The sequence below is a fragment of the Lepidochelys olivacea genome, assembly GCF_965140295.1.
Source record: "Lepidochelys olivacea isolate rLepOli2 genome assembly, chromosome: 10".
Classification (NCBI taxonomy): domain Eukaryota; kingdom Metazoa; phylum Chordata; order Testudines; family Cheloniidae; genus Lepidochelys; species Lepidochelys olivacea.
The window spans coordinates 70081563-70107928 of NC_140420.1; the positions used below are offsets into that span (position 1 = coordinate 70081563).

Genomic DNA, 26366 nt, shown 5'->3' on the forward strand with positions numbered 1-26366 from the left:
TGTCTTAGCCCGAACCTGACCCTTATGACTGGACTTAACCTTTTTTTCTTGTATTGCCTGTTGGTAGCAGTACATTACACAGAGCTCCAAGGGTCCTGGATCATCATTTCAGAGGCTGGGTTTCATGGCTGTTCCTTTCCCAAGCTTTTAACTCACTTGGTTTTTCTCCTTCTGTACGGAATAGCCTCCAGCAGAGGAGAATCCATTGCATTCTGCCTCCAGCGTAATTGCTACAAAAGCCCTCCTTCTACATCTTCCCGAGGGAGGGAGGTGCAGGCATCTCTAAGCAGTCATGGGACTGGCATTTAAGTGCCATCTGATCTTCCTGACCCAGGGGAAACTGAAATGAGAATCTGTGAGGCTGAAGCTTAGAAGGAGCCTGTCATGCTATGGAAGTGCACTTCATCTCCCCCCCCCCCCCCCACCCAATGAGATTTTACAGGAGAGAGAAGTTACACACAACAAGTGCAATCCACCTAGTACTTAACCACCTTGCTTTTCAGTGAGGGGAGATATACACACCCTGTCATTTAGTAGAAAGAGAAGCAGCTGGCTCTGAACTATAATCTCAAGTGTTCCCTTGCAGTATCCTGCTCAGAGAATACAGCTGTTGCACGGTTAAGGCCAGCCCACCCCTCGTAAATTTGGGAAAGGGGAGAAGAGAAAGCTCACAGCCTTATATTAGACTAGATTCACAGAGAGGAAGTACATGTTATGTAAGAGCAATACACAGTATATGCCCCCCACTGCTCAGGCTTAGAGGACTTCACAAGCTCATCCAACAGCCCTTTAAACTCCCAGAACCAGATCCACAATTCTTAACACAAAGCACAAAAGTAGCAGTTCAGATTAGTTTATTTTTACAAAAGAATGCTAAAATAGTGACCATTCTCTTCACGTGGTCGAACTGAATCTGTGGCACACAAACCCCAACAGGGAAACACCCATAAGACAGAACCAGGATTAGAATAGATGGAGATACATCCCTACTACGTTAAAAAAACTTTCTAGTGAACCCTAAGGAGCCCTCCCTATTCCCACTGCCACATGACTGCCTCTTTCCCAGCCAAATGGAAGGAGGAGCTTGCAGGGCTGATTCAAACACTGATTCCTCATTAAACCCCACAGGTGTGGAGATGGGGATTCCCACATCCTGGCTACAGACAAGTCCCTATAGCAATGAGCCCCCCATGAGTTCAAAAAAGCAAGCTCGCTCTCTTAGGGACAGCAGCATGTACCACATAGTGGGCGAGATCATCATTCAAGTACTCTCTTTCGCTGGCTGCAGAGTTCAGCTGAGTAGCTTCTTCCGTGAATAAGTCCTGCTAAGGGGCCGCCTCCGGGAGCCTGCACTGGAGAACGGAGACACTTCTTGGTCCGTAATGCTTTGAAAGACATCCAGCTCATCTTCTAGAGAGGGCAGAAAGGGTTAGTGAAAATCTACCCTTTCAGGTTTACAGCTCAGCACCTGCCTCAGGAAACCCACTACCAGTAAATTCCATTTCCCTTCAAATCATTTTAGCCCCACGCTACTTCCCCACCCTCCCAAGCAAATGTAGCTCAGTTTTACCTCAGTTCTAAGGCCAAACTCCTTGGCAACAGGAGCCCGCTGGGCACAGACACAGCAAATCCTCCAGCTTTTCCCCACACCCCCCTTTCCTAGGTACAGAGCCTGTGCACTTTCCACCTGACTTAACTGCAGGCAGATCACAGGTCTAGTATCTATTTGAGTGCAAGGCTTTATGAAATGACAGGTAATGGTTACCCTTGGCACACTTCTTCCGAGATGGTGTTTGTCCCTGGTAGAGCAGCGGGGACTGGGTCAGTGCTCGAAGACCACTAGCAGAGAGGGAGCCCTTCACTGGTGGAGTTGAACCTGGAAAAGCACAATGAGATGTGAAACTGCAGCATTCCCGCCAAGGCCTCTGGTTACTGCAGCACACTGGTGTGGCACAATGGAAATTTTCAAGTAAGTCAAGAGCTGGCTTTTACGCTGCCCTATGTCAACAACTGCTGGTTTGAGATGGTCAGGGGAAACTGAGAAGTCTAGGAAGGAGTGGGAGACAATTTGGGATATGCGAATGATTTTACTAAAGTGATCAGCAGAGAATATAAGAACCACCATAATGGGTCAGCCCAATAGCTCATCTAACCCAGTATCCTGTCTTCTGACAAGCCAGTGCCAGATGCTTCAGAGGGATTCAACAGAACAGGGCAATTATTGACTGATCTATCCCCATCATCCAGTCCCAGCTTCTGGTAGTTAGAGATTTAGGGACACCCAGAGCATGCAGTTGTGTCCCTGACCATCTTGGCTAATGGCCATTGATGGACCTACACTCCATGGACTTATCTATTTTTCTTTTGAACCCAGTTATACTTTTGGCTTTCACAATATCCCTGCCAACAAGTTCCACAGGAGCTCTGTGCGTTGTGTGAAAAAGTACTTCCTTGTGTTTGATTTAAAACTGCTGCCTATTAATTTCACTGGGTGACCCCTGGTTCTTATGTGAAGGAGTAAGCAACACTTCCCTTAAGGGCATAACTAAGCTTTTGAGTTAACAGAATACCCAGGAAGAATTGTCAGTTTGTAACTTTTAGTACTTATTGTTTCAGGCTGTCTGCAGACTCAGACACAGCATCAGTTACTCTAGCATCATAGTTAAGGGGCTCTTTGCAACCATAAGGAATAGAAACAATTCTTAAAAAAACAACATAAGTTGTAGAACAAAGGATGGATTCCAAGGACATGAAATCTATGGGGCCTTGCTTACAATACTGACTATGACTGCAAACCCCCTTAATAAAATTAGTTGTAATTTCCAAGTCTGTTGCTGACTTGGCATTACTGCTGGCAAGGACATGGGCATATAATTGCACGTCTTATCTGAGTGTGCAGTTGCCATGTCTGCATCTGAAAATAAGAAACTGCAAGTGCTAAGGGCCAGTTGTCGACATGGCTATTTGCACACAGTTGAGGTGCTTGCATGTACAATACGTACTTTCTTGCATGTGCCTACTTCAGAGAAAAACCAACCTCTTAAAATGAGTTTAAAGAGTGAAATGCATAATGCTGAAAAAGGGTGAGTGGAAATAAAGCTATTGGTACCAGAGAAGGCAAGCCTAGGGGTGAGAAGCATAGAATCATACTCCATATCCCACGAACCCATGCAGCATTCTTCCAGGTGTCTAATATATTGCTCAATTTAAAGTGTCCAAGGCCTGAGGCTATTACACCCCAGCCTAATACATATGTCAGGGAGATTCTCCAATCATATGCAGCTTACATTCCTCCCATTCCATTACTCCTAGTTTCACCACATTGCTACCACCCCAAATTACAACTCTCCAATCATGGGTTTTAATACCCTTTCACTATGTTAAGAAAAGGGACAGGGATGTGACTCCACAATCATTTTAGCCCTTAATCCCCCCCCATGTAAGAGCCTCCAGCTGCCAGTTTATCCTTTTCTCTGATCTCTCTCCAATTTGTCAATATTCTAATAAAAGTTTCCCACAACAGAGGCAAATATTCTGATGCTGCAGAGCTACCTACCCAGTCCATGACATGACTGCATATACACCCTAATCAACACTGGTCTTTTTAGCTGCAATATGGCATTAGGACTCATGTAATTTGCTATCCATTCACACCCTTCCATCTCATTCCAATAGATCTGCCTTTCAAATTTCTTCTGATGTATTAGCTGCATGTTCCCAGCCGCATCTCACTTTGTTTCCAAATTCTCAAATTAGCATCTCTGCATTTCAGTAGGGTGACACTTGACAATGGATTACCTGAAACACTGAAGACATCGTCATCCCCTATGGAACTTTGTGGCCCAGGAGTTCTGTTTGAAGACATGGTGGTTCTACCAGGAGGCATTGTGGATATCCTCCTTTTGCTTGTGCTGCTCTCATCTGTGGAAGAGCTGACCAGATCCAGGTAGTCTCTAGTTGTGCAAGACCTCTTAGCCTCTCCTTTGGTTTCCTCCTCTGGAGACAGGAGATCAAAGGCCCGCTTCCTGGATTTCAGGCCAAAAGTCCCTGTGGAAGCACCCTCATCAGCTCGGGGCTCAGTGTCGCTGGAAGGTGACTGGTCCTGAAGCCTATAAACCCCTTCCAGTTCAAAGTCAGCCAGCCGCAGAGCTTTGCTGCTGATGCACTGGTCAGAAATTGTTCCTCCCTCTTCACTTGCTGACACATTCCCTGTACATTCTGCATGCTTCTCACATCGACCGCAGCCACCATTGGCATTGCTGTTTGCTGCTTTTTTTCTCCGTGGCCAGTCCTTGATGGCATCGGGGGTGGTCTTCCCTTTGTGCTTTGGAGACGGTGTCCAGGGAACTCCAGCATCCACATGAGATGGGGAGGTGGTGTTAGAAGCACAGCTAGTTGGGGTGTATGACTGGCAAATGTAGGTCTGGCCTCCACCCTTCCCAGGCGTACTGTGAGAAGAGTGACAGCAGGACGGTGAAACACAGGCAGCTGCTAGTTTTCCTGGGTGTCTAGCACACCAGGCCACAGCAAGTTCACTAAAGGGACTTTCCTCTCCACTGGGTTTGCTGGTCTTCAGCTGTGACTGTACTTCCATGGCTGAGCCAGAACCAACCCTCTTAATGCGAAGCTTAGGCAGGCCAGAAGCTTGCATCTCAAGTTCAACCTCATAAGTTGGTGGACTAGCAGAGGCCAACTTATGACTTTTAGGAGTAGAAAACTTTGCTGGAAGTTCAGGATTCCCTAGTCGTGCTGCAGCCTCCCGCTGCATTCTGTCTGGCGTGCAGCGCAATGAGTAGGCAGGAGAGGCAGACTTTGAGGTAGCAGGCAAAGCATTCAGAATGTCAGATCTGGAGGGTTTCTTAACAGTAAACGTCTTTGACTCTTTAGGCTCTTCTGATGGCAAAACTCTAGCTTCTGAGGCATCACTCTTTCTGCTGTCTAAAGAAGAGGAATCTAAGTGCTCACACTCACTCACAACATCTGAGATCTGCACATGTCCTTCAGGGGACAGTTGCTTTTCCAAACTCTGATCCTTTCTTGGGGAGGAGCCCTGAGCATCTATACCCACTAGTTCACTTCTCTCTAACATGTGGACACTTTCAGAAGCCTTGGGCTCATGAATCAGAGAGCTTTGTGCAGGAAGCCTAGCATTACCATTACTATGATGTTTCTGCTTATTTCTAGCAGACTTTGAGAGCGAAAGAGCAGGATTTTCTTCTCCACATTTGGTGTGCCCAGGTGCACAGATAGGAGACCCTAGGGCTTTCCTTGGGGATGTGCCTGCGATGTTTTGAGATTTCAAAGGAGATTTTTTAGGTGTATTAAACTCCCAGTCAAGGTATCTTGTTTTACTGTGAGGAGGAGAATCTGTGGACAGAGTCTTTATGGAAGATTCAAAAGGAGAATTAAGTGAAGACCGTGTTTTCAAAGTGGCTTGGGCTTCTGGAGATAAAGCAGCAGCCACTCCACCCACTGGACTCGAAGATTTTGGAGCTGCACATCTAACCTTCCTGGAAGTTGCTTCCATTGGCTGAGACACTGACTCTAAATGGAAATTTAGCTGTGGATTTCTCTGAATCTCCACGTGGAGAGTCTGCATCTGAATAGAAGCTGGAGATGCTGTTTTCTGGAAGGATCTCAAGGAGCGTCTTTGAGTCTGTGGGTCTGTGATAGATTTTTCATTGGTAGTACAAAGCAATTGTGCTGCTGTATATGAAGCAGTTGCTGGACTGGAATCTTTTAGAGGTGCACTAAACATATCATCAAGCACTTCATTCCCAGCCTGCTTTTCTGGAGTCAGTAACCCCACCTCCTTGTAAGGGGAGGATAATCTCACTGGAGAAGAATCTTTCCGAGGAGTTACTTGTGCTAAATAAGCCTTCTTTCTTTCATTACGATAAGGTGGTGACTTCTCCTGTCTGGAAGGAGAGAAATACCTTCCCAAACATTTAGCTGCAGTCTGCTTAGCAGCTGGACTTTTGCCAGGAGTCGTCTTCAACGTTTTTGGTGTTCTGTGTGGAGTACGAGGGGATTTCCTTGGCATTCTACTGGCAGAGCTCAGGGGCTTCTGGGGAGTCTAAGAGTAAGAACAGAACATACTTAATACTACTGTGTAATGGCATCTTAAAACCCATTTCTGGTGATAAAAACCACAGAAGCTGTTTGACTAGAGCCGCACAATTTAAGTCACACACAAACAGAAGGAGCTATTTAAAGATGCACAAGTACGTATATGCAATGTAGTTGTAGCCATGTTGGTCCCACGATATTAGAGAGACAAGATGGGTGAGGCACTCTCTTTTATTGGACTAACTTCTGTTCTAACTAACTAGTTCTGAGTGAGACAAACTTTCAAGCCACACTGTGTCTTGTCTCTCTTACTGGGCTAGCTTCTCTCTGGTGAGAGATATTTCCTCACCCACCTTGTCTCTCTAAGTACATATAAGCAGAGGGGGAGAGAGTGGGAAGGTGTTTTTACCTGATAGGCAATTGGTTCCTCCAAGTCTGAGCTGTGTCTTGTTCTCCTTGTTCCAAGTGAATCCTTCAATTTAGGGCTATTCGCCTCAAGAACTGCTCCAAAGAGAAGCCTCTTGGGAGACGGGATGGTTGGGTTATCAGGATACTGTGGAATGCCTTCAAAAAGCATAGTGCAGTTAGATTGGCACCAAGCATTGACATGTGATTGGGCACAGTTGTTCCTGGCACTCAGATGCTCAGAGACAATTAAAGGGCTACAGTATTGGCACCACTTGCTCTTTGCTGGCTACCCAAAGTTTCACATCCTGAGCTAATCAGTACTGTTTTCTATAGTATCACAGGAAAATAACTAACACTAAACAGCTGTTACTAATAGCTGAACACACACGTGTGGAAAAAGTCCTCAAGGACAAAGCTGTTAGGATGAATAGCACGACTAAGTCCTGAACTGCTCAGTAGAATCAGTTTACAATCCTTCTGAAGAGTCCATCAAGCACTGCATTATGCTCCCACAGAGAAGACCTGGGTCTGGCAGCAGCTTTAGGACTCCTGCTGCTGACAAGGTTATGTTACGTTTAATGGGTAAGGCAGTTTCTTGGTTTGGGTCAGATTGTTTCTCGGCTGGCTGAGTAATAAAGACCTTCCTTTTCTCATAGGAGAATGGAGCTACAGTGGTTCCTAACACAGATTCCAAATACAAAAATGCTATATTCTGCTGGCTATAATGGATGCCATCTGGCAGTTCTCACCACAACAGATGCCTCAGACCCTTAAGAGTTCTGTCTGTAGTGCCAACCAGAAAATGCTTCTGCACCAGAATCTGGCAGCTAGACTACCTACGGCAGTTAATGCCAGGTAAGTAACCCCAGTACCTGTTATATCCTGCTTAACACAGGTCACTTCTCGCTGTACCAAGTGTACTCGTTGCATATTCCGTGAGCTGGGCTGTGCGGTGGAGTAGAAAGAGCCAGAGTGTGTCCTATTCAGCGACAGCTGTTTGATGCGCGGACTTCTTCTTAAACCCACTTCTGGAAGTCAAGAGTAATACTATCAGGGCTTTCTCTCTCAAAACACACACCACTTCCAAAAGGAAGCTACAGCTGGCAGACAAGTGCCTCTGGAAGGGATCTCTCTGCAGCTATCCAACAATCATTTGTTCACTAACCCTGTCTCAGGCAGGGAAGGGGCTAGTTTGTGGAACATTCAATAAAATCAGAAGATGAAAAGCGTTAAAAGGAAACCCAACTCCCCAACTTCAGTGGGGACTTCTAATACTACAACATATGCTTCCTTCCAGTCCAAATATCTTCATTGCAAAGACCCCCCGTATCTAAAAAGGTGCCTTATGGCTACATCTCCTCCCATTCATAATCATTCAACATTCTGTGGCATCTACAACAGTTATTTAGCAAAGTAATATTAGGAAAACATGTTTTTGGCTTCTTTGGATAATAAGAGTTTTGTCTTTTGACTAGTTAATTCCATTGTTGGTTTTTGCTCTTCATTTCGTCTCACCCCAAACCCATCTTGCTGTTCTGTTCCTTAGCTGGGGGCAAGACTGACCAGCTGGAACCACGTGGTCTCCTAACTCTCTGCAGAGCCTCAGACACTATGCTGTAGTATATTAGAGAAGAGAAACGAGGGGTCCCAGCACAAGGCTAGGAGGTAATGTCTTTTAAATGTGGCTTCTGCGGTCCAGAAGTCCCACAGCATTCCTGGCAAAAGTTGAGATGTTCATAGCTGTGATATGGCCAGTTTGGGGAATTATGTTCTGCTTCCCTAAAGTTCTCATTCTTTCTTAAAAGCTCTGTATAGTTCACTGTTGCCTTCCACTCCAGGGGTGGAATGTTCTCTATATATTGTAGTTTAGGGTCCTTGGGAATCATCCAGACTGAAGGGTGCTATCTTAGTATGAACTGCAGCAAGGTAAAAAAAGGAAAGTGATCAGTCTGTATTAAATTAATACCTACCACTCATGGCTTTCTCTGGCGATTCTTCCACAATACTGATGTCAGAGCCAGGATTAGAACACCTTGGAGAAACAGTGAAAACATTTCAGACTCCCCATAACACCATGCCTGGTTTGAGAGTAAACTAAACATTTGTTTTTCAGAGCTGCAGAGATCACCATTTGCTAACAAAGGCCACATCAACAAGTTGCAAGGTAGTCTCAACATGTGATTAGTAGGCACCGCCTCCCATCAAGAGATCAATCTGGCCACAGGATGTCTTTCCAGCTGTGGCACAAACAAGTAACAGACAGGAGAACAGGCCCAACTTCAGCTGAGATTTCCCCTGGTTCTCATTAGTAACTCACTGTATAAAACACACCACCAAACCAGCCTTTGTAGGGGAACCCTAAGAAGTGGCACCCAACTTTGCCTAAGGGGCACAATGGCAACTTGATGCAAGCATAAGAGATGCATTTAATATGCATGATGAAGCAGGTGGTTGTTGTCCTCACTTAAATGCTGGGACCTGTAGTCTCCACAAATTGTCTTGCTGTATCCACACTGCTAAATTCCATAGTACTTGTTTGGTCTGAAGTCCACATCTTGGCCACCCAGCAGTTGGTTAAAAACATTTCAGAACTACCCAATACCATTCACTCACCGGCCTTTGATCTGTTTATGAAGCAGCCTCCTGGAGATCTGTTTGTGCAGCGGCGTCTCTGAGACTCTCTTGGTCAGTAGCTTGCGATGATCTGAAAGTGATGAAACCACAATCAGACATTGAAAACAAGCCTGAGAGGGGAGTTGGATAGGATTGAGGGAGTGTGAAGATTTTAGAGCCTTATAGATCACATCTACATATTATTTAGTCTCTATTCAGGGCAGGTGGGCAATTGTACACTTCAGTTTGAACCATCAAAACAACAGCCAAGCTGCTCTCATGGCACACCTCACACACAATATAAATTTTACAGTTAAAGGTGAGTTTTATATATAAAATCTTGAAATTAGTCCATTCACATAACTTTTATGTTACATCCCTTTGTTCCCTCGTTTATTAGACCTAATTTAAGTCCTTATCTTGCAAGTAGCCCAAATAACTAAACCTCTACCCCAATATAACGTGGTCCTTGGGAGCCAAAAAAATCTTACCGTGTTATAGGTGAAACCGCGTTATATCGAACTTGCTTTGGCCTCGAGCATTTCCGTTATTAAGTCACTTCCCACCCCCAGAACCCCCAACCCATCCAACACCCCCCCTGCTCCTTGTCCCCTGACTACCCCTCCAGAGACCCCCTGCCCTTAACTATCCCTCCCAAGACCCCATCCCTTATCTAAGCCTCCCTGCTCCTTGTCCCCTGACCGCTGCCTCCAAAGACCCCCCCATCCCTAATCACCCCCAGAACCCCGCTCCCTACCCAACCCCCCTGCTTCCTCTCCCCTGACTGTCCCGACCCCTATCCACACCCCCGCCTCCTGACAGGCCCCGTGGGACTCCCACGCCCCCGTTCCCCGTCTGCCCTGCCCCCAGAACCTCCGAACCATCCAACCCCCCATGCTCCCTATCCCCTGACCGTCCCCTAAGACCCTCTGCCCCTTATCCAAGCCCTCAACCCCTGCCTGGGACCCTTAACATGCTGCTCAGAGAAGCGTATCGGAGCCAGACATGCTGATCTGCTGGAGCGCGCAGCCCCGCACCCCAGAGCGCTGCTTTACTACGTTATATCTGAATTTGTGTTATATCGGGTCACGTTATATCGGGGTAGAGGTGTACTTAAGTTGTTAGTTGTTTGGGGCAGGAACCTTGTCTTCCCATAGATCTGTAATGCACTGAGTACACCTACAGTGCTAAAGAAATAATAGATAGCATTAATGTAAAAGGAAGGGATCTAAAGTTAAGCAGGTTTGTGCTTAACTTTCATTGTACAATTATGGGACTTAATAGTATAGAAATACAGACACCTGGGACTTCAGGGGATAGCCCTGATATCTATTGAATTGAGTTTAGTGACAGATAAATGCACAGTACCCTCACAGACATCCACATTTTAATGGTCTGTATAAGGATTCAATCATCTCTCATTTTTCTTGTACCACAGCAGCCAGACACATGAAAAAAGATTAAAAGATCCAAGCTGCCTTCAGGACAGGAAGGTGAGTTATTTGCACAGACTCCATCCCTTTTATAGAGGCGTGAAGTCAATGAAAGTTGAATGTGATGTCTGAGTGTCAAGGTACGCTAAACGATCTCTTACATGGATGTTTTCTTTAAGGGTTTGTGTGGGTAGGTTTTCACTTCAAGCGATCTTCACTGATTAACAGTTGCTTTCTTTGTGAGAAAATATTTAATTTACAGATGAAAACAGGTTTGGATTTAAATATTACCCTGCACCATTTGCAACCCAATCACTGCAGCATTGAGCTAAAAATACCATCTCCATAATAGGAAGCAAATTCACTTTACAGGTAACAAGAGATGCCAGAAATTCTTGTTTTGTTATGGAAGCGGGGGAAGTAAATGCAAGTTTCTCTTGCAGATCCCAGATATAGGCAATTGCGTAAGCTCATATCCCACCTCTACCATCCTCGTCAGAGCAGCGGCGTTTGTGTCTCAGACCTTCCACAGCTGATACTGACTGGCTTCGAGGCATCTTCTTCAGGGACCTTTTTGATGGAGAAAGCATCTCTTCATTGAAGAGGTTCCGTCGCACTTTTGTCACCTCTGAAAGCACCAGAAATGGCAAAAACTAAGTAGATATACCACAAAGGTAATTCTCTCATGGGGCACTGGAGGTAGGAAGAATGTAAATAGACCCGACACTTATGAAAGCAAATAACTTTTGAAAAGGTGTGAAAAAGCCAAATAACTGAAGAGGTAGTTTGTACTGGTGAAAACAGTCACTATCCATGCCCTTCCCCAAACCCACCCTGGAGTTCTCTTATGAGGGTTCCTTTTTATTTACACTTGTCAGCTATGTAGGGTTCCCTTGACAGTAATCTACAGAAAGAGGCTAAGAAGGAGAAAGAAGGTAGGTCGAGTTCAAAGCACCAAAAGGATCACGATTAGGGCCATGGGAAATATCCACGACAGAGAATCTGAGCTGCAGCACCGGTGGTAGGTTTGTTACCTAACATTTTATAGAACACTTGAATTTTGAAACCGACATTAACAAGTTTCTAGTTGCAAAGATATCCTGAACATGACATTTATGAGAGCTTTGATAAGAATGGAGTATGAACTGCCCCTTCGTCTCAATGGGGTGGTGACTGAAGCCCAATGGTTGTTATATCAAATTTCTTTGTGGTCCTCTGAGCATGAATCAGAGGCAAAAGGACCTAAGGAAATCTAAGAAGATCTAAGGAAACTGGCAGATCAAGGGAGACATGGAAGACTGACATTTTGTATATTTTTGAGACTACACTGATTGAAATTAGTCATTTTTTATAAAATTATTCAGTAACTTACTCAACAGCCTATCAGCGTGTTGAGTGAATTAACTCACGAACGCCAATACTTTTCCCCAAAGTTTCCACAGACCGTGGGAACATTTCCTGCAGATTTCCTGTCTCTTTATTTGTGGAACACTCCTGGCTCACTACAATGTACAATGAAATCAGCCGTGTGTGGAACCACTCAGCTTTCTATGGAGAAGCTAGTTGTCATACCTTGCACTGCCTCCTTCTGCAGGGGAAGCAGCTGATGGGCTTTTTCCGTGGCAAAGTAAGAGAGAGAGTTTTCCTGAAATGAAGATGTAATAAGTGTTAAACTGCTAGTTTATACTTAAAATCATAAGTGTGAAACATTTAGACAAGTATTTCAGTTTTCAAATTCTGCCTCACAAGGATTTGTGCAGCTGATACAGGGAACTCAATAGGCAAAGAACACAATGCACCCACATGTGGTATTACAATGCTGCAGATACCCCACCCAATCCCCTAGGAAAGCTTTACCTTTCTGATGGGATTCTTGGGTAGTTGGGGAATTTCAATCTGGCGTAAATTCTGCGATGCTTCTGTCATGCTCCTGTGTCTGGCTAATGCATTATTCCTTTAGAAAGGGTACAAGAAACGAAGATAGAATAAAGACAGACAAATGTAAGTACCAGCTCTACTGATATCAGTTCTTATATGGAACATAACTTGAGTTTGTTTCTAGTGAGGCAAGCAGGTCATATTACAGACTTCATCTGTATTAGGATTGCAAGCTCGTTGGGACAGGGACCTCATCTATACTGCAAGGAGCCTTTAGGTGTTTTGATAAAACAGCTCCAACTATAATCCAAAAACAAGGCTGAAACTCAGTCCTTAATTCATTCAAAACCATATCACCTAGGCTCAGCCACAATGAGTAATTCAGTTTCATCTTTAACTCCTCGGGTTCCTGAAGAAATATATTGCACAGCGTGACTCCTCCACAGAATGGACTTGGTATCTGTACAGATCAGTGACACTATTAAGACTGCAGGATATCCCAGAGCATGCAAAACTTTCAGCACATGGAGTTAGATTGCAAATTCCTTGTTTGGGTGGGTTTCATTTAACTCCATTGTAGTCTAAGAAATCTGGTGGAGTTTGATTTGATTTCTTTTAAAAAAATAAACGAACACTCCAGCCTGGGGTATGGAACCCCTCCCAGAAGAGAAATTGGGCAACAGATCACAAAGGCAGGATTCAAATTCATTTACCTGGCTAATCAATTTACACAATAGGCCATGATGTTCCCATGGAGCGTGATTAAGTTGTTTAAAACTAGCATTAGTCATTAATCCAGATATAAAGAAAGTAGTTAGACAAATTTTTAACTAAAATGTCTTCTGGGTTTAATTTATGTCAAAGGCCCAAGCCACAATTTTCTCTTACAAGCCCATCATGGCACAGTTCCATTTCCATGGACAAAACAACCATATTCCCAGAAGCATGGCACAGCTTTTAATGTGATTTAACGGATTTAGGGCCTGAATAGCATGAACTAATTCATTAGATACTTACCAAGATCAGCCCTGATTAGTTATCCAGCAACTGAGCTCACCATGATGAGGACTATAGATTAGATAGCTACTCAGTCACAGGGTTGTGAACAAAATAAAACCCTCCCCCTTAGGAAATACCTCCTCCTCTTTTTGGCAGATCTGGTGCGCAGCTCCTCCAATTGATCAGTCTCAGTGCTTAGGGAAGCTGTGCTGTGAGCTGGGACCGATGTCACAGATGGAGGAAGAGTTGGAGATCTACTATCCAGAGTCATCGAGTCATCACTGAAGAAGTCTGCAGGCAGAACAGATGCCAACTTCGGAGGAATCTGCGTACCCAGACTGTAGTAAAGACCACCAAGGGTCTTTGGTATGGAGTCCATATATCTAGAAGGTACCACCGGATAAACAACATAGGTAAGCTTGGCAGAATTCAAATTTTTATTTTTACTTTTGACACATATCAATGTTTGTTTTTAAGCTTTCTATTTTTATCTATTTAAATTTTCACAATGGGGGAACTTATGGGATGATCATACAATTATTTAACCACCAATAAATACTGAGATTCAAAAAGTTAAAGCTTTATAACTGCTGAACTGCAGCTTGTCAAAATACCTTAAATCAAATTTTAATAAGTTCTCAAGCAGCCCTTTTATTGCTTTGTCTATCTGTAAATTTCAGTTAGCATTGGTATAAATATTTCTCATCAATTTGTGTGTGTATGGTCAAATCGACATTTACTGGGGGGGAAAAAAATAATCTAACTCTTCCAAGCCTGAATACATGTCAAACACACAATAGGCAGCAAGACCCACAAAATCCACCCCTGTGAGATTTCACTTCTAACTTTTGTACCTATGCCTTTACCATGACTTAAAATTCTACTCGTCCTAAGCAAGTAACTGTTTTTGATGGGCAAGTAAAATATCATGTGTCTTTTCTTTAACAATAAGGATAAAGTATGGCAAGTGGATTGTATCTGAGCTAGTACATTTTCATGACAGTTTTACAAAGCTACCTGAAATCAATGCTCAAAGTTTGCCATTTACCTATGACAGGTACCTAACCAAGCCTATATTCCAGTGATAACATTTAATATTTAACCACCACCATAAAGCACTTACGCTACTAAGACTTCCTCAAGAAACTTTGTAAGGTACCCTGGGTCTTCAGTGAGACACAAAATGCGCAGCATCTCGGTCATCTGTAAGAGAAGATCAGATGGGGGAGAAGTGTCACAGATCAACCGCTCCAAGACCGAGCCTTATGGTGTGAGCAAAGAAAATTGGGCTGGGAAAGCTACGTGTTCCAGGTCAACATTTCCAATCCCATCTAGAAGCCCAGCCGTATTTACTTGCCTCCTCCACCAGTTGCTCCATTTCATCTGTTCTGCTCTGTAGCGAGGGACACTGCAGACACATCTCAAGGCGCAGAAATACCTGAAGCTGACACCTACACAGAAACAGTAAGTAATTTATTGCCATTCTTTCTAGTCAAACAGTCACATTCATGTTACTGCTCACTGACTAGAGCTTTCAAAGGTTTGGGGGTGGGGGAGGGGGGAAATGGGATTATTAATATAAAATTCATTTGGTTAGTTTTCTTTCCTTGAAAGGAGTGACATGTTCTCTTAAACACTGTATCTCGCTGTAATAAAGCTTTCACTGCAGTGGATATTTACTCACTTTGATACAGAAATTATCCCTGAAGATTTGCCCATAGAAATACATCTCTAGTTGTACTGCAAAGTGACCTCTAAAATAGCTAATCAAAACTGCAGTGGTTTTTAAGTTGCAGTAAATAGAATATTGTGCATCATACTCTCTGACTTTGGTTTCCTTGTTAGGATTGACATCATACTGTTGTCGGAGAGTTTTGCTGGACTTCAGGAGATGACTTCGGACTCTGTCCAGACAGGCCACCTGCAAATACACAGAAACATAGCACAGGGGCTCCAAGGTACTTTTTCCCTCATCATGCAGCAAGTTCTCATTCTAACTTGTTCAGTACTATGGAAGACAACTCAGTAAAAAAATCCAGGTTTTGAAGCTAGTAAAAATAGTACAAGAATATACAATAAGGAGTAAAGGGATGAAAATAAGCAGGGAAAATTTAGACCATCAGTTAGATCAGTGGTTCTCAACCAATTTACCATTGTGGGCCGCTTATGCGGCTCGCTGTGCGATGTGGGCCTCAGCCACTACCTGTATAGCCCTGAGGAAGTCACATGGGTCACAGCTATGTTCTGATTGGGCCGTGGGTTGAGAATAGTAGACCGTAGAATAATTTCCCAACAGAAGTGGCAGACATTTTAGTAGGAAGGGATTTAAAAAAAACAAAAAAAAACCCACCCCACAATCCTGCCCTGGCCTCTGGCAGAGGAAGAACTAAATGTGACATAATAGGCCTTTTCCATCTCTGTCTATGAATAATCTAGTGTGTCTGAAAGGAAACCAATTCAGTGTTATTGCAGTTCATCCATACGTGTGGTCTTATCTGTACTAAAATGTAGCTAATGTAAGCACTCAGGAGGCAGGAAAGTGTGCAGACATAGATCTGGTTTAGACTGGAGGACCCTCAAAAGAACTTTGGAATTTTGTATCTTCCACACTATTCCTCCCTTCAATTATTTGTGAACCAACCAATTTTTTATTTCTAAATAGCCTTATGAACCCACAACTCCCCAGCTGTTGCTTCAAATATGAACTCAAATACATTTTCTTTTGAATCAGTACCAAATCAGTTTTTAGTTTACAAACAATTTTCCAGAGAACTCCATGGCAGTACATTTCTTATAACGGTCTGATTCTTGTATAAATGAACCAGTTCAGGCAGAAGAGCGAAGGTTTGTGTGTGCGTGCCTGAACTGGCTCATTTATATACACATACACACACACACACACACACACACACACATGATGAAATAATTCTAAAATTTAGTGAGTTTTTCTTGAATCTCATACTTCAGCAGTGATCCCAGCATGTAATTTTAACCAAACACCCACATCTCTAGAGTTTAAGAGCCTGGAGACACTTTTACATAGATCTTTATCCATGTGTGGCATTAACTGGAAAGACCTGCGTCACTGAAAGCACAGCCTCAGCATATGCATTTGTCAACAGATTTGCCTACCTCTCTTTCTTTGGCATCTTTTGGTTTCAGAAAGCTTTTAATGGCTGTGACCATATTCCGTGCACACACAAAAGTCAGAAATTCTCCATTAACCACAGCCTCTTGGTAATTTGCAGTTAAATGGGAAAGCATCTCCTCTTCAGTTTTGAAATCTGCAAGGTAAGCAGAGCAAACGAACTATAAGCAAGAAGTAATGAATGGGCAGATACAGCTGTCCTCTCCAATAACCAGGCCCATGTAACAGAGTGGGGTTGTAACAGCAGTTCTCTTGCAACATGATGGCCAGGCCAACAGAAGATTTACAAAAGAAGTCCCTCAGGAATCCTCAACTCAGACCCAAGGCAAGTGAACCGATAAAGCTCTCAGTCCTTCTCAGACTGAAACAGGCTTCCAGACTACCTCTAATATGCCAGTAACAGACACCAAGCCCTGGGGGCAGCAAGACCTACTGTCTGGAATGGCAGGCGCTATGCGAGCCTCCCCACATGCACACAGGACTATTCCTATACAGGATAGCAGTAAAAAGCTATAGTACCTATAGCTGGCACAGCCTTCACTTCCAAATTATGAAAACAAAAGCCAACACCATCAGATTAAAATGAAATCCTGCCTGGGCTCCTGGGGCTTTAGCTTCAGTGCCACCCAGTCAAATCCCCCTCAAAATCCCAAGAGGGAGGACTGGAATAGATCAACACCAGAGATAGCTTCACAGGGCTCTTTCCTTGCCTCAGAATAAAGCCTAAGACAAGAAAGCCCCCCATATCATGGGCATAACTGTTTCCACCTACACCTAGATGCTTTGACATCTTTGTTTCCTCCCGTATACAGTCTCACATTGCTTTCAATTATTTTGCAACTAGAGGAGTAATTAACCACATCCTATGCTACAAATTATGCAGTCCAATAGGTCAGTATAAAGGTCTAGAAAGCAAACCTCAGAGGGAAAGAACTTCACCCCCACTGGCATGAAGAGATAGAATCTCAAGAGAGTGCCCCAAACCTGTATCTGCTGCCATGCCACTTTACCTAATTGCTCTGCTCTGCCCCCGTCACAAACACCAGAGCCAATAAACCTGTCTGACATGTACCTATGGAGATTTTCAGCACTCTTCGATTTTCTTCCAGCTTATCATCTGATCTCCGTAACAGCTTCTGAGGTACCTTCTCACCAGCTGCTGGTGGCACCCCATCTGGCTGAAACTTTTGAGCCTTTACATTCAGCCTTGCTACATTCAACATCTGCAGGGAGCGGGACATGGTCTTCATCTTCTGCCTGACTGGAGTCCGGGGGACCCCCCCTGTAGGATCACAAAAGGTTAAATTCTCATCGGGCACAGAGGAGTTGGAATTCAGACGGCGTGATCACAAGACGCCATCCGGCAGAACACTGGCACCACAAGACAGGCTAGATGCTACATCGCTAACATAAATTTTTGGTTGTTTAAAATGTAAATTTCAATACAGCAACGTTAGCTTCCCTCGGCAGAGTGATGGGGCAAGAAGAATTCAGAATGTGAGGGAAAGACTCAGGCAGGTGGTTCTGCCGGTTTCACTAGGCTCAGCCTCCTTTTTGAAGGGTGGATCTCCAGCTCACCTAGGAAGGAATAGAGACTGCTAACTGTTTTCAGTTAGCTAGCCACATCATGATCTTTGAAGGTATGCAACACACGTACCCAACGTAATCGTAATGTATAGATACACTGCTCTCAAACAGTTATTCCGGGCACCTGGCCTTTGCTCAGTGCTTTCTACAAGAGAAATGGTATTAGAGGGGCAACCCCATTAGTGACTGAAGAGGAACCCAGGGCAAGTAGCTTCATCTTAGAGTAAGGACGAGAGTACCATGTTACACAAGGGGGGAGAATGTTAGAGCAAGCTCAGCTTCCTGTTTTCAAGACAACAGTTGTATCCTGGACTAAAAACCAGGCTGGAAACCAAACTGTTTTTAGCTCAGAACATGGTTTTTACCAGCTTAACAAAAGGTTTCCCCAGTCTGTTGTTTCAAAATGGGCTCTCAAATTGAGGGGGGCAAATGGCTTAAAACATTAAAAATTCTTTAAAAGATTCTGTCATTCCTGCCTCCCTCTCCTCAGCCTCTTTCTCCTTAAGCGTCAGGCTCATGTCTTCTGAATGATTTCAATACATTTTTGTTTATCAACAGTGAAGGATGGACAATATAAATCCAGATATATGAGCTATGGTGGGGACAAGTGTCCGGCTGGCTTGTAAACAGGGAAATACAGTTTTTTTAATTTTAAAAAGCAAACCCCACTTTTCAGTGCTTTTTGGGCATTTTCTCCTAATGTTTAAAGTACATTTTAGAGATTTTCTGCTTCAGTGAAGAGAGAATGATGATTAAGTGGTATATTTGTTGCAGGCAAGCAGCTTGAAAATCCTGAGTACAGAGTCTAATTAGAGCAGAGGGTTTATAATACAGAGTATAGAAATCTGCATATTAACTGAAATGTCACTGAGAAATAGCTATACAGGGATTATATGATTCAGATGCTCCCAGAGTGGAGCTGCTTAACCGGGTAAAAACCCTAGTTCTGCATTAGAAACTAAAGCATCCTTCCCTATGTCAGAAAGAATTCAATTTCTGTAATATGAGGCAGCTTCTTATTTATATAATTCCACCACTATATCCCACCTAGGTAAACTTTCCCTGAAAATGTAGGGGATTAGCAGTCCAAGACATTCATAAAGTATCCCTGAATTATTATACTGAAATGTCTAATGCTTAAATATTGTGAGAAGAAAGCTGGTTAAAATGTTTGTTCTAATTTTAAAAAATTAAGAAAAGTGGAGAAGATGTGAAGTCATGTTAGTTGTGGGCAAAAAGATGAGAAGTCCAGAAGGCAATAGGCAACTAAAGTGCAGAGATTTGCATATTGCATGGTTATTGAAAATGGGTTTGTCAATAACTGTACAGCTTTGCTTGGGTCCAGCTGGGGCTCAGGGTTCATTTTATGCATAAATAACATTGCCCTTTAATAAACAAGCTACATTGCCACCATCTGAAGCAGCTCAGAACTGTGCCTTTGCTCAGGGAAGGTCAGGTGTTCAAGTTTCAGGTTACCAAGAATGTTGCTGCAAAATGCCAAAGACTACAGGATGATGGGAATGCTCAGCACTCACGCAATCCTCGTCTAGACATACGTCTTTTTTTGTGGTCCCTTGGCTCAGCTGTGGCAGATGCTTCACTCGATTTTCTCTGATAGAACTCAGATAGACAGTGTGTCAGCTCCATTTCAGGCTGGGAGGCCTCTTCCTTCTCAGTAGCAGAAACAGCCTGCAGCAGCCTGTAAAAAAGTCAAAGCAATTAAAAATAGATATCAGCAGAAGCAGGGAACGAGAGGAATTCGGTACCCTCACTGCAGGTTGCCCACCAACCCTCATCTCAGGAAAGTTCAGCCTGATCCCCTGCATAGTACCTGCTAGAGAACCCCTACTTTCTCCAAACCCCTTGCTCTCAAAACTTTGCCTAGAGTTTGTGTGCTGGCGCAGAGAAAAAGGAAAATATTTTCAGTTTATGCTAAGGTGGTGACGCTCAGGAAAAAAAAATAAGAATTCTTCTTGTATAATAGACATGTCACTGACCAATGCCAAGAACACAGTTTCAGTAATCTAATCACATCCTGACCCTCAGTAAGTATTTTTTGCATGTTTCACACAGAAAGCCCTTTAGGAGGATCTCACTATAATCAGTCAGCATTCACGGGGCACCAGTAAGCATAAATAGAAACAAATTTCCTTCTTAATGAGCCAATTGACTTCACTGTATTGCGCTGGATTGTACTAAATCTTAAGGGATGAAGTCTGCAGTATCTCGGTCTCATTTTGGTGTCCTAGAAATACCCAGCATCAAAGGACATAGATCTAGTTCAGGGGTTCTCAAACCTCATTGAGCCGTGACTCCTTTCTGACAACAAAAATTACTACATGACCTCAGGAGGGGGAACCGAAGTCTGAGCCTGACAGAGCCCTTGGGCGGGGCAGGGCAAAGCCAAAGCACTTCAGCCCCAGGCAGGATCCTGTAACTTGAGCCCCACCGCCTAGCACTGAAGCCCTCAGGCTTCGGCTCTGGCCTCGGGCAATGGGGCTCAGGCTTCAGTTTCAACTCCAGGCCCAGCAAGTCTAAGCCAGCCCTGATGAGCCCATTAAAATGGGTTCGCAACCCACTTTGGGGTCCCAAACCACAGTTTGAGAACCGCTGGTATAGTTTTTAAAACGAGGGAGCACTAGTCAGGATTCCAGCCCTGGTTCTTACTCCTCTGTAAAGCAGGTACAGTAACATCTACCTATTTAACAAGCATTGCAAGTATCAGGTAATTATGTAGAGTTTAGAGATTAGTTAGAGAAGTGTAAGTGACATTTCCTGGTCTAAAGTAACAACGTCCAAATGATATTCAGGGATAGGTGAAAGAGAATTACTTGAATGACTCCATTAAATCTGAACTTGCTCCACAGATGTTCGATAGAGAGTACCACCCTTCAACTATGGCAGGATTCCAGCCACCTGTGCGGGACAGTTCTTGCTGGACCCACTCTGGGACTGAAGGCTCTTCTGGACAGAAAGGCAAAAGTTAGAATGAAACTAAGGATATTTCAAGTGGCCTCAGCGCTCCCAAAGCCCCAAACGCTTCTACTACCTGGCACGTGTCACCGAGCCTTTCCAATAAGCACAATAAAGCAAATGCTCAGTCAACAACAACACTTACCACCCACCACAGTAGCCTGGGGTCCAGCAAACTTGGACCCTGGCAGATAGCCAGAGGGAGCAAGTTCCAAAGCCAGAGACGGTCCACTAGGAACACCAATTTTCAATCTCTAAGAATTCAGACCTAGGGACTATCAAAAGGAGATTCATTTTGCATTCTACACACTTACCAGAACTATCTAGATCATCTCTGATTGAAATATCAACTTGACTCAATACACTGCTCACAACTTCTGGGAGATGAAAGGCATAGTCCTTGGAAGAACTCTCAGTCACAGCTCCTTGGAGGAGACATCTCTGAACTTCAGCAGCCTTTTCAGTGCAGAATAGGGTAAGGACTGCAACAGTGTCAGAGAGTGGGGATAAAACTGCAGTGCAGGGGGACCAAACTTCAGATGCAGACACTTCAGCAATCTATATGAAGGGGAAAGACATCTAGGTTATCTAAAAATACTAAATATAAACAGCCTTCAAACGGCAGAAGAAGCAGCTCACAACTAGGTTAGAGACTGAATTTTGTAAAAAAGTTTCTAAATTTAGAACAAAATATGAGTTTGTGGAGCAGACTAACATTTATCAAACCACTAAGATAGCCCTCATCACTGTAATATGAGTGCCTGCTATTTCTTTGCAGTTTCTAGAAAGGGTAGTAGCTAAGTACAGGCAGGAACATTTACCATGTGTAGTTTTTCAGTAATTAGCCTTCTTACAAGCTGTTGAAACAACATGTCTTGTTCTGATTGTCCTGCCTGGGAGCTCTGCAGTATCCAGCTCTCAGTGAGGAAGTTGTCAGCCTTCACCAAATTCCAGTCTGTCAAGGTGCCTTTCAGGAAGATGCTGACTGGACTCTGGAAGTGTCTCTGGTTCATGGCTATGGGCTCCAAAATCACTGCACATCTCCACTGCTTCTCTACTCCTATTCAAGGTGAAAAAACAAACAATGGGTAAAGGAACAGAAGACTCAGCAGCAAGTGTAAAAAAAGCTCATGGATTAGGCAGGCAGGCAGTGGCTCTGTGGTAAGTATGCTATGGGACCACAGGAAAGATCTGAGCTTTTGTGGTCCTGAGCACAAGGGCTGAGAGCACTGTGGAGACAGCAAACTCAGCTCATGTTGGAGAAAAACAAGCACTGCATATCACTTGGAAAGCTACACCCTGTAAGCTGATCTAATCAGCTTTGAAGGAGGTCTCCCATTCAGCTCTCTTTGGCCAAAGGAAAGGTAAGGGAAAGTGGTGCAGATTAAAGAGAGGAACGCACACAGGAACCCACACACATGCATGTGCACAAGGCTCTGCAATAGAGGTATAGGTACTTCAGAAGGTCTCAAATCAGGCTCCTGTCCATTACTTATCTGTATTCATTCAGAAACAGCACAACAGAGGCCAACAGTTATATTTAGGCTGGGCAGAATTCAATTTGTATTTTTTATAATATCAACAGATATTAAATTAAAAATGCTTTAAAATAAACTTTTATTAATTTAAGTTTTCACAATGAGGAAAATTATGGGGGGTGTCAAACAATAGAAGAAGTCAGACGCTATTTATTTAATGGCAGACACAAATTCAAAAAGTTAAAGCTTTATAACCAATACAGTTAATCAACATCACAAATATACACCGTTATTATCCTTAAATCAAACTCTAATAAGTTCTCAAGAAGCATTTTTCATACTTCGTCTATCAGTAAATTTTGATTATTATCGACGGAAATATTGTTTCTTTGGTTTGTGTGTATATGGTGAAACTGACATTCACCCGTAAAAACGTAATCCTTCCAAGCCTAGTTATGTTGGCTCACACATGAGTGGCCCCTTTGGAGTTTGTTCAAGGCACTGTCTTTCTATTTTACTGTTATCATTTGAGATCTCCTTAAATAACTGGAATCCTCTACATGTGCTTTTAGCAAGAGGAAACATCATGGCTCTGGTCTCTAACACAGAATCCATTATTAAGTAAAGCCTGGCCACCCCTTCCATTACCATGATTGCTGAGGAATAATGCTCCTTCTTGCTGCGGGAATGATGCTTGGAATACAGAAGGCTTAGAGAGCAGACAGTTCAAGGTTGAAGTAAAGGGCAAGATTGTGGTCCATGGCACAAACTGTGGCCTAGAAGAGCTGGACTTTCTACAAAAGAGAGGGGCTGCCTCTGTTCTGTGGTGACTCAAACCCTGAATTAAGGTCTCGGATGGCAAAACGATGCCACCCACCAGACAGATCAGTTCAAAGATTGTCCAGTACCCAGCATGATCTGGAGACTCTAGCACCTGAAATGAAATAAGGAAACAAGTTAGTACTAGCAATAAGATGATCACTATCAGGAAATGTAAATAGTTGTCATTTAGAGAAAATGGTGCAAGAGAATATCTAAGAAGGTACTGGGGCGAGGGGTGGCCTATTTGCCTTTTTTCTTCTTAAATATAGCTTCCTGCATCCTTAATTTTTATGCATAATTACATTTTATAATTATATTCAATACAGCAGGGTTCTTCAAATGCTTTATAATCATTATCTAGCAAATCCTCACAACCACCCTGCAAGGAAGGTATTATCATTCCTATTTAACAAGGTAAGGCCACAGCTTTCAAGCTTGGATGCCTGAATTTAGGCACCCACGTATTTAAGCACCTGCCCTCCCACTTAAGTCAATGGATGAGACATCCCACAAATAAGCACTTTGGCACGGTTCAATGGCATTTTGAGATGTATAAGTAGGGGCATAGCCAGCAGATCAAGGGACGTGATCATTCCCCTCTATTCGACATTGGTGAGGCCTCATCTGGAGTACTGTGTCCAGTTTTGGGCCCCACACTACAAGAAGGATGTGGAAACATTGGAGGGAGTCCAGCGAAGGGCAACAAAAATGATTAGGGGTCTGGAACACATGACTTATGAGGAGAGGCTGAGGGAACTGGGATTGTTTAGTCTGCAGAAGAGAAGAATGAGGGGGGATTTGATAGCTGCTTTCAACTACCTGAGAGGTGGTTCCAAAGAGGATGGTTCTAGACTATTCTCAGTGGTAGCAGATGACAGGACAAGGAGTAATGGTCTCAAGTTGCAGTGGGGGAGGTTTAGGTTGGATATTAGGAAAAACTTTTTCACTAGGAGGGTGGTGAAACACTGGAATGCATTACCTAGGGAGGTGGTAGAATCTCCTTCCTTAGAAGTTTTTAAGGTCAGGCTTGACAAAGCCCTGGCTGGGATGGTTTAATTGGGGATTGGTCCTGCTTTGAGCAGGGGGTTGGACTAGATGACCTCCTGAGGTCCCTTCCAACCCTGATATTCTATGATTCTATGATTCCCCATCTTCCAGTGTACCTAAATCTGAACAAAGGTAATTGCCATTCCAGTCATGGGCCTCAGCTGAGCAGGGATGCCCATTAGCTATTAAGCAGATAATTCTACTCATTTCATTTGTAATGAAAGTCACCTCACACCAAAAGGTTAGACTATAAAGCTACCTGACATCATCCTGTGCAGTTGGATAACTGGTAGGGAGTGAAAAGAAAAGGAGTATTTGTTGCACCTTAGAGACTAACCAATTTATTTGAGCATGAGCTTTCGTGAGCTACAGCTCACTTCATCGAAAGCTCATGCTCAAATAAATTGGTTAGTCTCTAAGGTGCCACAAGTACTCCTTTCCTTTTTGCGAATACAGACTAACACGGCTGTTACTCTGAAACCTGGTAGGGAGTGGTACACTAACACTGGTCTTAAATACTCTACTGCATTAGCTCTCATTACCTTGGACCATTCAGCAGTGTCTACCCAATACAGAGTGATTTTCTGGCCTGCAATCATCTCCTGGACTCTCTTGGGTAAGAGTTTCTCTGCCACCTCTTGAGAAGAGGGCAAATCACAGCAGGAATGGACATCACTTCCAGACACAAACTGCAGTAGCTCCCTCTGAGAATGAGGGCAGGGAGAGAAAAGAAAGACGGCATTCACAAAGCCCTCAGAGGGCATATGGCTCTCAAGTGGCTCATCTGGGGCCACAATCAACCTGCTCTTCTGGCTCCTCAAGAATGGCTTGGCTGGTGAGGTGATCTCAGGTCGATCCCACTGGTAATCCAGTAGTGTTTCCTTCAGCACATTCTGGGTGAGGGTGGCTCTCGGCACTGGGCCAGGTAAATGAGATTTGTGGCTCTGCACCCCAAACCTGGACTCCAGTTCTTCCTCAAAGTCTTCCCAGCTGCGGGGCCCCAGCTCACAGAAATCACCCACGCGGGCGGCTCTGCCTCGGGCGCCCAACGAGTCAAAGAACTTGAAACCCCATCGTACCTTGGCCAGGCCAAACCTGCAGCCCAAGTAGTTCAGAATCCTCAGGCAGCCCAGCTGGAGCTGGTTCTTCTGCAGGGAGCTGGCCACATCCAGTAGAAAAACCACATTGTGGGAGCAGGTCATGTTGCCACTGAAAGAGTTGTCCAATCACAAAGCACCTCAGGCGGCAACCCCCCCTACCCGACACACACCCTGCTTCTCTCTCCAACGCACGCACCCTGCTGCCCCCTCCAAGTTAGCCCCTCACATGCACAGAGACTGCCCACCCCTAGCTAACCCCCCTGCACACAGGCTGTTGCCCCCCAGCTGCTTCCTTGCCTCCAGCTAGTCCCCCCCCACGCACACATGCTGCTGCCCCCCCAGCTAGTCCCCCCCCACGCACACACCCTGCTGCCCCCCCAGCTAGTCCCCCCCCACGCACACACCCTGCTGCCCCCCCAGCTAGTCCCCCCCCACGCACACACCCTGCTGCCCCCCCAGCTAGTCCCCCCCACGCACACACCCTGCTGCCCCCCCAGCTAGTCCCCCCCACGCACACACCCTGCTGCCCCCCCCCGACCTAGTCCCCCCAGGCACACACCCTGCTGCCCCCCCGCTAGACCCCCCCACGCACACACCCTGCTGCCCCCCCAGCTAGACCCCCCCACGCACACACCCTGCTGCCCCCCCCCGCACACACCCTGCTGCCCCCCCAGCTAGTCCCCCCCCACGCACACACCCTGCTGCCCCCCCCGACCTAGTCCCCCCAGGCACACACCCTGCTGCCTCCCCCCACACGTATGGCTAGAGGGGCTCCCTAACCCCAGAGCCAACGACCCCCCCGGGCACCCCC

The 26366-nt window shown here is 44.6% G+C and overlaps 1 protein-coding gene and 1 long non-coding RNA gene across 4 annotated transcripts; one reads left to right on the plus strand and one right to left on the minus strand.

Moving 5' to 3' along the window:
* Positions 1-837: 837 nt before the first annotated feature.
* TICRR (TOPBP1 interacting checkpoint and replication regulator) lies at positions 838-25761 on the minus strand. Of its 2 annotated transcripts, none has more exons than XM_084642036.1 (22): positions 24998-25761; positions 23235-23520; positions 21930-22168; positions 21423-21666; positions 20967-21099; positions 19692-19834; positions 17621-17830; positions 16533-16684; positions 15221-15321; positions 14758-14851; positions 14524-14603; positions 13538-13783; positions 12381-12477; positions 12096-12168; positions 11005-11151; positions 9091-9181; positions 8448-8509; positions 7350-7505; positions 6479-6633; positions 3799-6076; positions 1766-1876; positions 838-1410 (listed from the first exon to the last, which is right to left on the minus strand). In XM_084642036.1, the coding sequence occupies exons 1-22, from the start codon at positions 25655-25657 to the stop codon at positions 1292-1294; spliced, it is 5877 nt and encodes a 1958-aa protein (XP_084498162.1). In that variant the 5' UTR covers positions 25658-25761; the 3' UTR covers positions 838-1291. The 2 variants fall into 2 exon arrangements, with proteins under 2 accessions (XP_084498162.1, XP_084498161.1); XM_084642035.1 differs by having other exon boundaries at positions 19671-19834.
* Positions 14727-21111, plus strand: LOC311527733. 2 transcript variants are annotated; one of them, XR_014713428.1, is made up of 3 exons: positions 14727-14864; positions 15246-15358; positions 21003-21111. It is a non-coding gene; the product is annotated as an uncharacterized lncRNA (long non-coding RNA). The 2 variants fall into 2 exon arrangements; XR_014713429.1 differs by lacking the exon at positions 21003-21111 and adding an exon at positions 17658-17791.
* Positions 25762-26366: the final 605 nt, after the last annotated feature.